This window comes from Oncorhynchus nerka, linkage group LG28 (genome assembly GCF_034236695.1).
Source record: "Oncorhynchus nerka isolate Pitt River linkage group LG28, Oner_Uvic_2.0, whole genome shotgun sequence".
NCBI classification, from domain to species: Eukaryota; Metazoa; Chordata; class Actinopteri; order Salmoniformes; family Salmonidae; genus Oncorhynchus; species Oncorhynchus nerka.
The window spans coordinates 7317426-7332196 of record NC_088423.1 but is presented as its reverse complement, the minus strand read 5'-3'; the positions used below and the strand labels follow the sequence as shown (position 1 = coordinate 7332196).

General features: G+C 43.0%; 1 protein-coding gene across 1 annotated transcript in view; it reads right to left on the bottom strand.

The window, feature by feature from the left end:
* The window catches only part of LOC115112626 (delta-type opioid receptor-like), a 40719-nt gene extending 26411 nt beyond the window's left edge, over positions 1 to 14308 (bottom strand). The window contains exon 1 of the mRNA XM_029639661.2: positions 13932 to 14308. Within this exon, the coding sequence (XP_029495521.1) occupies positions 13932 to 14176 (245 nt within the window). The 5' untranslated portion in view covers positions 14177 to 14308. The remainder of the gene's footprint in view (positions 1 to 13931) is intronic.
* Between the last annotated feature and the right edge of the window lie 463 nt (positions 14309 to 14771).

The window sequence follows — 14771 nt, the reverse complement described above, 5'->3', positions numbered from 1 at the left end:
TCAGCTCTGCCACAAAAGGACCAGCTGACATCATGTCAGTGATTCTCTCGTTAAGACAGGTGTGAGTGTTGACGAGGACAAGGCTGGAGATCACTCTGTCATGCTGATTGAGTTCAAATAACAGACTGGAAGCTTCAAAAGGAGGGTGGTGCTTGGAATCATTGTTCTTCCTCTGTCAACCATGGTTACCTGCAAGGAAACACACGCCATCATCATTGCTTTGCACAAAAAGGGCTTCACGGGCAAGGATATTGCTGCCAATAAGATTGCACGTAAATCAACCATTTATCGGATCATCGAGAACTTCAAGAAGAGCGGTTCAATTGTTGAGAAGAAGGCTTCAGGGTGCCCATGAAAGTCCAGCAAGTGCCAGGACTGTCTCCTAAAGTTGATTCAGCTGCGGGATCAGGGCACCGCCAGTACAGAGCTTGCTCAGGGATGGCAGCAGGCAGGTGTGAGTGCATCTGCACACACAGTGAGACGAAGACTTTTGGAGGATGGCCTGGTGTCAAGAAGGGCAGCAAAGAAGCCACTTCTCTCCAGGAAAAACATCAGGGACAGACTGATATTCTGCACAAGGTACAGGAATTGGACTGCTGAGGACTGGGGTAAAGTCATTTTCTCTGATGAATCCCCTTTCCGATTGTTTGGAGCATCCGGACAAAAGGTTGTCCGGAGAAGACAAGGTGAGAGCTACCATCAGTCCTGTGTCATGCCAACAGTAAAGCATCCTGAGACCATTCATGTTTGGGGTTGCTTCTCAGCCAAGGGAGTGGGCTCACTCACAATTTTGCCCAAGAACACAGACACGAATAAAGAATGGTACCAACACATCCTCCAAGAGCAACTTCCCCCTTAACCATCAAGGAACAGTTTGGTGACGAACAATGCCTTTTCCAGCATGATGCCATAAGGGAAAAGTAATAACTAAGTGGCTCTGGGAACAAAACATCGATATTTTGGGTCCATGGCCAGGAAACTCCCCAGACCTTAATCCCATTGAGAACTTGTGGTCAATCCTCAAGAGGCGGGTGGACAAACAAAAACTCACAAATTCTGACAAAGTCCAAGCATTGATTATACAAGAATGGGCTGCCATCAGTCAAGATGTGGCCCAGAAGTTAATTGACAGCATGCCAGGGCGGATTGCAGAGGTCTTGAAAAACAAAGGTCAACAATGCAAATATTGACTCTTTGCATGAACTTCATGTAATTGTCAATAAAAGCCTTCGACACTTGTGAAATGCTTGTAATTATACTTCAGTATTCCATAGTAACATCTGACAAACATTTCTTAAGACACTGAAGTAGCAAACTTTGTGGAAATTAATATTTGTGTCCTCAACTTTTGGCCATGACTGTACTTGTACTATGGGGGATAGTAGATTGACATAGGATCGTGCTTCTGCTGTTTGTTAGGCCACCGCATCTTGTTGGCTGATGAAAAGTAAATGTGGACAGGTCTTCCAATAACTTCACTATGCATCTCAGGATCGGATCGGATAAGGGCGTGCGCAGTTGCGTCCCAGATGTGTCTGTCTTCACTTGTAGCCTGTGAGAAAGACCCAATCACGTGATGGAGAGCCATGTGAGTGAGAGGCGCTTAGGGGCGCGCAGCACTCAGGTAGAAGGGCACAACACAGCAATCCGGGCCAAGGGCACAACCGCAACTGGCCGCAAAAGGAATGGATTTTTTGGGGGTGCATTATGGCCACAAAGGGGATGCCGCCGTGATATTCGAGGCATTATCAAGTGCTTGTCAAATTGTGAATGAGAGACTGATGAAGTGTGTACAGCCTGCGCAAAAAACAAAGTTACCTCATGTCTTTCAAGCAACTTTTTTCAAATTGTCATTAGAGTCGCATCATGCAGCCTTACAATGTATTAAAGATCAAAACATATAGCCCAACGTCTGCAGAACAACTAAATTTGCATTAATAACTCTAAATTAAGCATATAGGAGTACCTACAGTGGGGCAAAAAAGTATTTAGTCAGCCACCAATTGTGCAAGTTCTCCCACTTAAAAAGGTGAGAGAGGCCTGTAATATTCATCATAGGTACACTTCAACTATGACAGACAAAATGAGAAAAAAAATCCAGAAAATCACATTGTAGGATTTTTAATGAATTTATTTCCAAATTATGGTGGAAAATAAGTATTTGGTCAATAACAAAAGTTTATCTCAATACTTTGTTATATACCCTTTGTTGGCAATGACAGAGGTCAAATGTTTTCTGTAAGTCTTCACAAGGTTTTCACAACTGTTGCTGGTATTTTGGCCGATTCCTCCATGCAGATCTCCTCTAGAGCAGTGATGTTTTGGGGCTGTTGCTGGGCAACACGGACTTTCAACTCCCTCCAAAGATTTTCTATGGGGTTGAGATCTGGAGACTGGCTAGGCCACTCCAGGACCTTGAAATGCTTCTTACGAAGCCACTCCTTCGTTGCCCGGGCGGTGTGTTTGGGATCATTGTCATGCTGAAAGACCCAGCCACGTTTCATCTTCAATGCCCTTGCTGACGGAAGGAGGTTTTCACTCAAAATCTCACGATACATGGCCCCATTCATTCTTTCCGTTACACCGATCAGTCTTCCTGGTCCCTTTGCAGATAAACAGCCCCAAAGCATGATGTTTCCACCCCCATGCTTCACAGTAGGTATGGTGTTCTTTGGATGCAACTCAGCATTCTTTGTCCTCCAAACACGACGAGTTGAGTTTTTACCAAAAAGTTATATTTTGGTTTCATCTGACCATATGACATTTTCCCAATATTCTTCTGGGTCATCCAAATGCTCTCTAGCAAACTTCCTGGACATGTACTGGCTTAAGCAGGGGGACACGTCTGGCACTGCAATTGGTGGCTGACTAAATACTTTTTTGCCCCACTGTATTTCTTCGTTAACTGTTCAACACAGAACAGCTGCATGTGCGCAATCTCTCAAATCGTTTGGAGAAAATATTTATATTTTATTCAGCTATGTTCAATTGTATTCTTCATACTATAAAATAATGCCACGTAATTCTAAGGAAATCTTGCTGCTAAATGAACTCGTGTAGCCCCCAGCCATTTGGCATAGACAGATCAGGACCTAACTTAAGGGCAACTCAGAGTATGCTATTCTGTTCTTCTGAAATAGACTATGATTTATTCATATCATGCTTCTTTAGACGTGTCTAAAATAAATAACGGATTTATTGTGAAGGTGTAGGCTATATTACATGGATTTATTATACTTTTTACATTGTGGAAGCCAGGAAGCCAGCCAACAGTGTGGAAGCCATGAGATGCTAAATGTGTTTATGTTGATTAACAGCCAATTACCGTGAGACCGACAGTTATTTGTTGGACAATCACCAGCTGACAAAATTTAGTGACCGCCACAGCCCTATCTGGACCTATGTATGAATCTCCCAGAGTGTACAAAAAGCCATGCCAACATGCTCTGCGGTTTTCATTATTCTCATATGTGACCTTGGATTTCATTATTCTCATATGTGACCTTGGATTTCATTATTCACATATGTGACCTTGGGTGCTAACAGAAGGGAAGTTCAGAAGTATGATCAGTAATCAGTAATGGGCGACAGTGACAGCTATGGAGTTCACTTATTCATATTAAATGCTCTACTACGCTCATCCTGTCTCTCACACAAGAAATTTCACAAGAAAAGAGAAAATTATTGATGGTTATAACACAGCAGAATGGAAATAGTCCCTGTGCACAATCCTGTTAAATTAGCTTTTAGTGCCTTTTTTCAATAAGAGATTTGTTCCTGGTTTTAGATGACAAGCCAATTACAAGTAGAGCGAATGTGCATCAAAAGCCTTTTTTTCTCTTAAGTTGGATGAATTTAACTGGTCCTTCCTCATTAAGGAAATTGTCCCCATAATCAGGGATTCCCAGATGAATCATCTCCCAATATTCTTTAGTCTGGCTCCAGATTCCTTGAGGTGGAGAGTTATTCTTATGTATCAAAGGAATGATGAATCCTCTGATGCAGCATGGAGAGAGGATGGCAGTTGCACACCATCAAAAACAGATTCTTTCCACCTCTGGAAATGACTCTCTCTGCTGTGATTTGAGGTTAGTGATTATGGGTGAGTCAGGCCCTTAGAATTCAATAGCCATCAAACCTCTCTAACATCTGCTGGGGGACAAATCCATTTGATGCCAACACAACAACCTGTTCCCACAGACTTTGGCCGTAGTGTATTGGAGGAGAAGTCTCCTGCCCAACATCTTTCATTTTTGTCATTTAGCAGACACTCTTATCCAGAGCAACCAGGGTTAAGTGTCATGCTCAAGGGCACAATATATTTTACATAGTCGACTCTGAGATTCAAACCAGCAACCTTTTAGTTATTGGCCCAATGCTCTTAACCGCTGGCTACCTGCTGCCCAGCAGAAAAGTGTGTAGCAGGGAACAATGGCACAGGACGCCTCCTACAACAGCGCTGTCTGCCTCTAGTCAGTGGAAACCAGTTCGCTATGAAAGAGGGAGCACAGCCATCACAGCATCGATTAAGACAGACAGCAGCTTAACACTAAAACACTTCAGTTGCCTCATAGTAACTGCCTCTGCAATTACTGAGTGTTTATTTATTTATTTTTATTTTACCTTTATTTAACCAGGCAAGTCAGTTAAGAACAAATTCTTATTTTCAATGACGGCCTGGGAACAGTGGGTTAACTGCCTGTTCAGGGGCAGAACGACAGATTTGTACCTTGTCAGCTCGGGGATTCGAACTTGCAACCTTTCGGTTACTAGTCCAACGCTCTAACCACTAGGCTACCCTGCCGCCGAGTGTGATGGTCCGCTCGACTGGCAGACATGATCACACCGGTGGCAGTTACCTCCAATCAAATAGAGCAGATATCCCTGCGCAGCCAGCTGTCTTTTCTCATTATTCAGCAGATGATGTCTAGTGGAACGGATTTGCAAATACTTTTGGATATTCACCGCTGACACATGGCTCCAGGCATAAGCGACATAAGCTTATGTCGAGGTCCCAACTTACTGTTGATTGTTACAGTAGTAGAATGCACTAGGTGCAAATTTGGTTGTGCATCAGCAGTTTTTCTCTTGTTATGTCAGTCACTGACAGTCACTTAATTAGCATGTCAGCTAACAATTTTTAGATTGGTAAATGAGTCTAGCCAGCAATCTAAAAGTGTAGTAATGTCACGCCCTGGTCGAAGTATTTTGTATTTATCTTCATGTATTGGGTCAGGCCAGGGTGTGGCATGGGGTTTTTGTAATTGTGGTGTGTTTGTCTTGGGGTTTTGGTGGTGGTATTGGGATTGTAGCTTAGTGGGTTATCTAGCAAAGTCTATGGCTGTCTGGAGAGGTTCTCAATCAGAGGCAGGTGTTTATCGTTGTCTCTGATTGGGAACCATATTTAGGCAGCCATATTCTTTGAGTTTGTCGTGGGTGATTCTGTAACGGTTTTCTAGGTGTGAAGGAGAGTCGGACCAAAACGCAGCGTGTAGATTGCGATCCATGTTTAATCAAACAAACGTAAACACGAAATAACACAAACACTACAAAACAATAAACGTAACGAAAACCAAAACAGCCTATACTTGTCAACTAACACAGCGACAGGAACAAAGACACTAAGGACAATCACCCACGACAAACTCAAAGAATATGGCTGCCTAAATATGGTTCCCAATCAGAGACAACGATAAACACCTGCCTCTGATTGAGAACCTCTCCAGAGAGCCATAGACTTTGCTAGATAACCCACTACGCTACAATCCCAATACCACCACCAAAACCCCAAGACAAACACACCACAATTACAAAAACCCCATGCCACACCCTGGCCTGACCCAATACATGAAGATAAATACAAAATACTTCGACCAGGGCGTGACAAGTAATCATGGCCGAATTCCAACCAGGCACGCAGGGCAGGTGCCCTGACCTCCCGGGGGCCCCTATTGATTTTGATAGTGACTCTCACTCAGATATCATTAACATGGCATAAGTTGTGGCAAAATGTGTAGCAGAACGCTTGCTTTAAAACTGCTACATTTTCTCCACTCCCCATGGCAAAATGTGTCCAATTGCAGGAAATTAACTTTAAAACTTACATTTTATCTCCGCCGTCAAGAGGTGGGCCACCAAAATGTTTTGACTGTGAGGTGGGGGGGGGTCCAGCAACCAAATCTTGCTTAGGGCCCCCAAAAGGCAAGGGCCGGCTCTGCAAATGGCCTTTGAGCATGGCATGTTGTAAGGCCTAATGCACATGCATAGTGACAGTTGACATAGAGCAGACATAAACAAGCCTTTTCATAATAGCTCTGAACTCATCAGAGCCACACTAGTGCAATTTATGTTGTCCCCTAACCGGCTATCACCCGGTTACTCAACCCTGCACCTTAGAGACTGCTGCTCTATATACATAGACATGGAATCACTGGTTACTTTAATAATGGTACACTAGTCACTTGAATAATGTTTAATGTTTACATACTGCTTTACTCATCTCATATGTATTTACTGTATTCTATTCTACTGTATTTTAGTCAATGCCACTCCGACATTGCTCATTCTTATATTTATATATTTCTTAATTCGATTATTTTACTTTTATATTTGTGTGTATTGTTGTGAATTTCTGGATAATACTGCACTGTTGGAGCTAGGAACACAAGCATTTCGCTACACCCACAATAACATCTGCTAAATATGTGTATGTGACCAATAAAATGTGATTTGATTTGAAAACATTTAGATTGTGTGGATATAGAGCAGTAACACACTAAGGTATGGTGAGCCTGTTTACAAAACATTGGTTAGTTTTGATTTTCTCTCAAAATGCAGTTCGATTTTAGGAAATGAATGGTAGTATAACCACAGAAACAGAGCAGCAGGGTAGACTATAGCAATCAAGGCTTGTTGCTAAGGAACAACCGGAACATCGCCTCTTACTTTTTGTGATTACCTTCTCCCTATATCAAATCATACAGCCACAGATAGAACAATGAGCCAGATGTTTCACCAGAGTAGAAATCTGAGGCATCCGGTTGGCATTTCCACTTAACACCAAATATGGAAGCCCAGTGGCTGGCAGTGGGAGAAGATGGATCGAGATGGATTTTGGCCAACATTCTACACATTTTCTCATTAATGAAACATTGGATCTCAATACAGTTTTCTGTTCCCAAAACTAAAATCTGTTACGAACAAACTGGAATAAGTTTAGTAGACTTTACTGTTTGCCAAAGTTTCTAAAAATGGTGTTGTTTAGAAGGAGTGCAAGGGCGAATTGAGTTATTGCACACGAATACTTCACAGAGTAGGCGTTCCCTAATGTAAATATGCAAATACATGCGAGAACGCGACAATGAGATCTCGCTAGCTAGTGCTTGAACTCTGTCCACCTCCTTGCTTGTTTTTTTGCTCACTGTGATTAATTTGCTCCCATTGGAAACAACAGGCTGTGGTCTATCTTGGGTTAGTTCGAAAAATATTTGATACAACCTTCCATTACATTCAGGCTGAGACAGTGTTTCTCCTAGATTGTTTCAGGCGGGGTCCAAAGCCCCCCAAAATTAACATGGGCCTCTTTAAACATTTGAATTGAAATCAATTTCCCTAATAGCCATAGGACCCCACCTAATTAATGGAAACAATGTGGTGAGATCCTTTGGTACGAACCAGTTAAAGTTCTGATGAATATTCAAATGTAAAGTGGGCAATTTAGACTCTGACGTCTTTCTTTTTCCAGCGTTTTAAAACTGGAAAGCTTTGTCGAAGGGACAATACATTATTCAGTTGGAAATGTCAAATACATGTTCTCTCAAAAACCATCATCACAAAATCTACAGTTAATATAGGAGCCAAAGAAAACAGTAATGAGTCAAATTAAAAACAAAAACAAATTCTGAAGTGTGACATTTTTTGCGGCATCTCCTGAATTGTAATCCTTTCAATGGCGGAGAGAACCAAGATAAGAACTATCTTAATTTGATCACCCTGCATGGCAAGGAACGCAAACTTGTATTGTGTTTGAGGTTTAAAAAGGCTTCTAAAATGTGTAACTTCCACTTGAAAATGTCAGACTGGATTTGCACTAACCCTTACAAAAATGCCCATTAGTACAAACTCACACAATAATTCACATTTCCTGTTGCTGTGAAAAACTGATCAAATTAATATCCACCTCCATGTTTGACGATGGGGATGGTGTTCTTGGGGTCCTAGGCAGCATTCTTCCTCCTCCAAACACGGCGAGTTGAGTTAATGCCAAAGAGCTCCATTTTGGTCTCATCTGACCACAACACATTCACCCAGTTGTCCTCTGAATCATTCAGATGTTCATTGGCAAACTTCAGACGGGCATGTATATGTGCTTTCTTGAGCAGGGTGACATTGCGGGCGCTGCAGGATTTCAGTCCTTCACGGCGTAGTGTGTTACCAATTGTTTTCTTGGTGACTATGGTCCCAGCTGCCTTGAGATCATTGACAAGATCCTCCCGTGTAGTTCTGGGCTGATTCCTCACCATTCTCATGATCATTGCAACTCCACGAAGTGAGATCTTGCATGGAGCCCAGGCCGAGGGAGATTGACAGTTCTTTTGTGTTTCTTCCATTTGCGAATAATCGCACCAACTGTTGTCACCTTCTCACCAAGCTGCTTGGCGATGGTATTGTAGCCCATTCCAGCCTTGTGTAGGTCTACAATCTTGTCCCTGTCATCCTTGGAGAGCTCTTTGGTCTTGGCCATGGTGGAGAGTTTGCAATCTGATTGATTGATTGCTTCTGTGGACATGTGTCTTTTATACAGGTAACACGCTGAGATTAGGAGCCCTCCCTTTAAGAGTGTGCTCCTAATCTCAGCTCGTTACCTGTATAAAAGACACCTGGGAGCCAGAAATCTTTCTGATTGAGAGGGGGTCAAATACTTATTTCCCTCATTAAAATGCAAATTGATTTATAACATTTTTGACATGTGTTTTTCTGGATTTTTGTTGTTGTTGTTGTCTCTCACTGTTCAAATAAACCTACCATTAAAATTATAGACTGATAATTTCTTTGTCAGTGGGCAAACGTACAAAATCAGCAGGGGATCAAATACTTTTTTCACTCGCTGTACATGTTATTCACTTGAGTTTGAGAGGATGGAACTACTAGTATTAACCTGTATTCTCTGCCCATTTACCTGATGCTGTTTGGCATAGAGTACTGTGTGGAGCCTATTCAAACACATTTCTATCCCCATACGACATCCAGTACATGGACGTCTTTGAAGTGGCTTTATGAAACCAACTAACATCATGAAATGAGGAGATGAGATGTGTTATTGCTGAAGGGTTGTTGAATGACTGATCAGGTAACACTTACAGAAAAAGTTATTTGGCATTTTGCTCAGAACCCTCCTTTAAAACTTATTCAGGCTTGATGGGTCCCCTGTGGGATGGTTGAGCTAACATAGGCTAATACGATTAGCATGTAAGTAACAAGATTTCCCAAGACATAGACATATCTGATATTGGCAGAAAGCTTAAATTCTTGTTAATCTAACTGCACTGTACAATTTACAGTAACTCTTACAGTGAACAAATATCATGCTATTGTTTGAGGAGAGTGCACATTTTTTAACATGAAAAGTTATTAATTAACAAATTAGGCACCTTTGGGCAGTCTTGATACAAAATTTTGAACAAAAATACAACAGTTCATTGGATCAGTCTAAAACGTTGCACATACACTGCTGCCATCTATGGGCCAAAATCTAAATTGCACCGGAGCTGGAATAATACACATGGCCTTTCTCTTGCATTTCAAAGATGATGGTACAAAAAAACAGTTGTTTTTTTTCTTTGTATTATCTTTTACCAGATCTAATGTGTTATATTCTCCTACATTCCTTTCACATTTCCACATACCTCAAAGTGTTTCCTTTCAAACGGTACCAAGAAAATGGATATCCTTGCTTCAGGGCCTGAGCAACAAGCAGTTCGATTTGGGTATGTCATTTTAGGCGAAAATTGATAAAAAGGGTGTGATCCTTAAAATAATTGGACCTGACGTATTAGGCATACATTGTAGCAACCTGTTGATAAGAGGACAATTAAATGATAAATCTTTCATTTTGTTTGTGCATAGAGGGACATGTTAGCCTGAATTGATTTCCCTACCTCGTCATGTTTTGCACCCTTCAAAATGATGATAAAATACAAGCACTAGCCTGACAACAATAAACCACCGTTTTTGTTCATCAAGGAACATATGGCCATGAAGGGTACAGGACCCTTTTGAATGCATTGTTTGTGACCCAAAAATGTAAGTGTTAACAGCAATTCAGGGAATGGATCACATCTGGTGTTTTATTGTACTGCAAGAGGCTGACTGGGGGAAGGGATGGTCTGGTAGGCTGACTGGGGGAAGGGATGGTCTGGTGGGCTGACTGGGGGAAGGGATGGTCTGGTAGGCTGACTGGGGGAAGGGATGGTCTGGTAGGCTGACTGGGGGAAGAGATGGTCTGGTAGGCTGACTGGGGGAAGGGATGGTCTGGTAGGCTGACTGGGGGAAGAGATGGTCTGGTAGGCTGACTGGGGGAAGGGATGGTCTGGTAGGCTGACTGGGGGAAGGGATGGTCTGGTAGGCTGACTGGGGGAAGAGATGGTCTGGTAGGCTGACTGGGGGAAGGGATGGTCTGGTAGGCTGACTGGGGGAAGGGATGGTCTGGTAGGCTGACTGGGGGAATGGATGGTCTGGTAGGCTGACTGGGGGAAGGGATGGTCTGGTAGGCTGACTGGGGGAAGGGATGTTCTGGTAGGCTGACTGGGGGAAGAGATGGTCTGGTAGGCTGACTGGGGGAAGGGATGGTCTGGTAGGCTGACTGGGGGAAGGGATGGTCTGGTAGGCTGACTGGGGGAAGGGATGGTCTGGTAGGCTGACTGGGGGAAGGGATGGTCTGGTAGACTGACTAGGGGAATGGATGGTCTGGTAGCCTGAATGTGGGGAAGGATGGTCTGGTAGGCTGACTGGGGGAAGGGATGGTCTGGTAGACGGACTAGGGGAATGGATGGTCTGGTAGCCTGAATGTGGGGAAGGATGGTCTGGTAGGCTGACTGGGGGAAGGGATGGTCTGGTAGACTGACTAGGGGAATGGATGGTCTGGTAGCCTGAATGTGGGGAAGGATGGTCTGGTAGGCTGACTGGGGGAAGGGATGGTTTGGTAGGCTGACTGGGGGAAGGGATGGTCTGGTAGGCTGACTGGGGGAAGGGATGGGCTGGTAGCCTGACTAGGGGAATGGATGGTCTGGTAGCCTGAATGTGGGAAGGGATGGTCTGGTAGGCTGACTGGGGGAAGGGATGGTCTGGTAGGCTGACTAGGGGAAGGGATGGTCTGGTAGCCTGACTAGGGGAATGGATGGTCTGGTAGCCTGAATGTGGGAAGGGATGGTCTGGTAGGCTGACTGGGGGAAGGGATGGTTTGGTAGGCTGACTGGGGAATGGGATGGTCAGCGAGAAAGCCTTGGTGTCTCCATGACAACAAAAAGCACTCTGCACTATTTTCCCTGCAGTTTTTCTCCCAACTGGAATGGATTTTCCACATGAGCATGCAGATATCATTCTGTGGGTGACACTGATTGTCATTTGTTTGTGCTTGTGAGAGTTTCTGGATGAAAGAGCTGATCTGGTGGAAGATTGGGGGTGGGTTAGGTGTTGTTGTTAATGGCATGAACATTGTCCACTGTGTAGCTGTTTTGAACATATAAAGGTTCAAAAGGTCGTTGCAGTTACTAGAGCCTTTAAGTTGGTACGCACTTAGGAAAGAATCCAAATTTGAGATAGGAATGACTAACTTGATTTTGTGTACATCATGCATTGACGTCAATGAAAGATTTTCACGAGTTATGCACAGCAATCTCAGGCTACATGTCTTTAAAATAAAGTTTAATCATAATGCCAATCAGTTCCCCATCACGGCGTTCATTGGGGTAAATGGAGGACTTTGTGAGTGGATTCTGAATTCCCCAAGGGAGTTGACTCTCTTGAGGTTGTGCTTAATGTAGCTTACATGCCTCTGGGTCATAGTGAAGTGTGGCAATGTGGCACATGTTCAGTAGGGAACACCGTAATGAAACTTGTGCTGTGAGTATGGAATATCTGTGTTCTTATTGGACAAGCTGAGGTAGTAGTTATTCTGGATAAAACTGAACTCTACTCAGGAGTCTTAGACTACTATGTCATCAGCAGAGATCAGTTGGTTGTCATCTCCTCTTTTGGTCAAAGACTAAAAGAAGCAGGCGAATGCTGATAGGCTACTAAGGCCACCCCGGCTGAGGAAGACATTTCTGAGAAACAGCATTGATGTACTGCTGGCCTTGAGCATCTTTCAATGACAGTGTGGGATTGTGGCTGGTGACTGGAGATACTCAACTGTTTCAAAGCTTTAGGCTCTTAACACCTTTGGTATAATATGAAGGACATTAGTGAAGCTGTTGAATTAAAAACACATATCGGGCAACAGCATGCTAAAAGATGCATGAGCTCCCTTCAATCAACAAACCTGTGACTAAAAGATAATATGTCTGTATAGAAAATGGTGTGATGCATGCTGGGACCGGTAACAAAGTAACATGTGTAACCGATGTGAAATGGCTAGCTAGTTAGCAGTGGTGCGCGCTAATAGCGTTTCAATTGGTGACGTCACTCGCTCTGAGGCCTTGAAGTAGTTGTTCCCCTTGCACTGCAAGGGCCACAGCTTTTGTGGCGCGATGCTTCGAGGGTGGCTGTTGTTGATGTGTGCAGAGGGTCCCTGGTTCGAGCCAAGGATGGGACGAGGAGAGGGACGGAAGCTATACTGTTACACATGTACACATGTCAATCAGAAAGCTATCAGCAGTCTCGTAGCCAATCCATCCTCTCAATGTCTCCATGCAGGCAAGACTGCTGCTCAGTCTCACAAGGGCATATCAAGGGCTACACATACAATACATTTCTAATGAGCCTTTACCCTAGCGAATCATTTTTCATTGAAAGGGTATAGGCCATACCACTATTGACATATAGCCAGGTTCAGTGTAATAATAGTGCAATTACACATTGTTATATTGTACCTGTTAAGCCTGTAATTACTGTATTTTGCTTTAATATTATTGCAAAATAACAGGCCTAGTCATTTTTCTGGCCAATTTGACATGCATTTTGGAGGGGTGGGGCATATGCTCCTTAAAATATCTCTATATGTTCTCAAAGTAAAGTGTTTATGACAGTTAAATACCAATAATTACAAATAATGTTAAACTCCTATGTAGCCAATTGTTTCTACTGTCCCACAACAATGGTTTCTATGGCAGCTAATGTTATGAAGGTGACTATGAGGGTCTGGAAATCCGTTGCATTTTAGCCAAAATTCCTTAACAACTGGAGTAATTGTAATTGTCTGATTAACATGTGATTGCAATGCTTTTTCTTGCAGCATTTTATTCTGACTAGGCTACATGAGATTACACATGGTGCAATGCTCTGCCTATTGACACAAATAATGCAATATGCTTTATTTTTATGATGGCCTTCAGCACATGTTGTAATGAATTCCCTAATGAATTACACAGGCTAAATAATGTAGCAATTTGCTGGTCAATATCATGATTTACATGCGCCTCACTCCCGGTGCCATTCCTTCACATGCTCTGTTCAGATTAATTATTGAGCAGGGTGCCATATTCATCTATAAACAACCTTTTTCTTTCAATTTACCACATACTATTCTACATGATTTAAAAGGCAACAAGTTACTCATGGTGTCCCCGTTTATGTCGGGTTACTGTCCATTGATGTCCCTATTACTTTGAAATTTACAAAGACTAACCTAGACTAGGCTAGGATTTAACAAACATCTGGACAATTGTCAGGGCAGTGTAGACTATAAAACATGGGATTAGTTTGTGATATCTTACCTGATAATGACATACATGACGAGTACGTTCCCCACCAGACCAAGCACACACACGATAGAGTAAAGAGTCGTGATTATAATCGCGATGATCACTGGTGTCGAGTCTTTGGCTAGGTTGTCTGTTCTCTCACATTTGGACTCTACACTCACGTTATCGCTGAAGTTCCGACAAAAAACACTATTGTTCATCATGGCAAAATGTGAGAAATAGTACGGAATGTCCGATGTGTTGCCACCGCTTCCCATCGTCCACTGAATAATGATGTGCTGATTTGAAATGTAGGCTATCACTGGCGCGACTTGCTGTATCGCTTTTTGTTGCAGGTCCACTGAAGCTGTCTGTGCTGAGGCGCTCAGCACAAGAAATCCCGGAACGATTATCTCACCTTCCAGGCTGCACAGTGTGAGTTTGAAGGCGCTTTTGTGTCACACCAAGTTAAGTACCCGTAAACACGAGTGACGGGGGAAGATGAACATGAATGAATATTACCAATTTCCCTTAATGCTTTTTCTCAATTTATCAAAAAATGACGTCACTCCATGAACCACCTGACGCACGGGCGTTAGAAAGGGGTTAGAAAGTGGTAATTGTCTGTATATATTTTTTTTAATGACTTAATTTACGTGCGCTACAGTAGACTGCATACATTTTTCAAACTCCAAACCCAGCCGCAGGTCAATCTGAAGCGCAGCATACAGGCATATAGGCTACAATTGAAAGTCTAGTTGAAAGTGTAGGCTAGTAGCAAGCTACCAATATTAGAAAGATATAGGCTACAATTGTACAACAATGTGGTGGTGGTGTTGGTGATGATGAGGGCGGTGGAGGAGGTGGTATCCT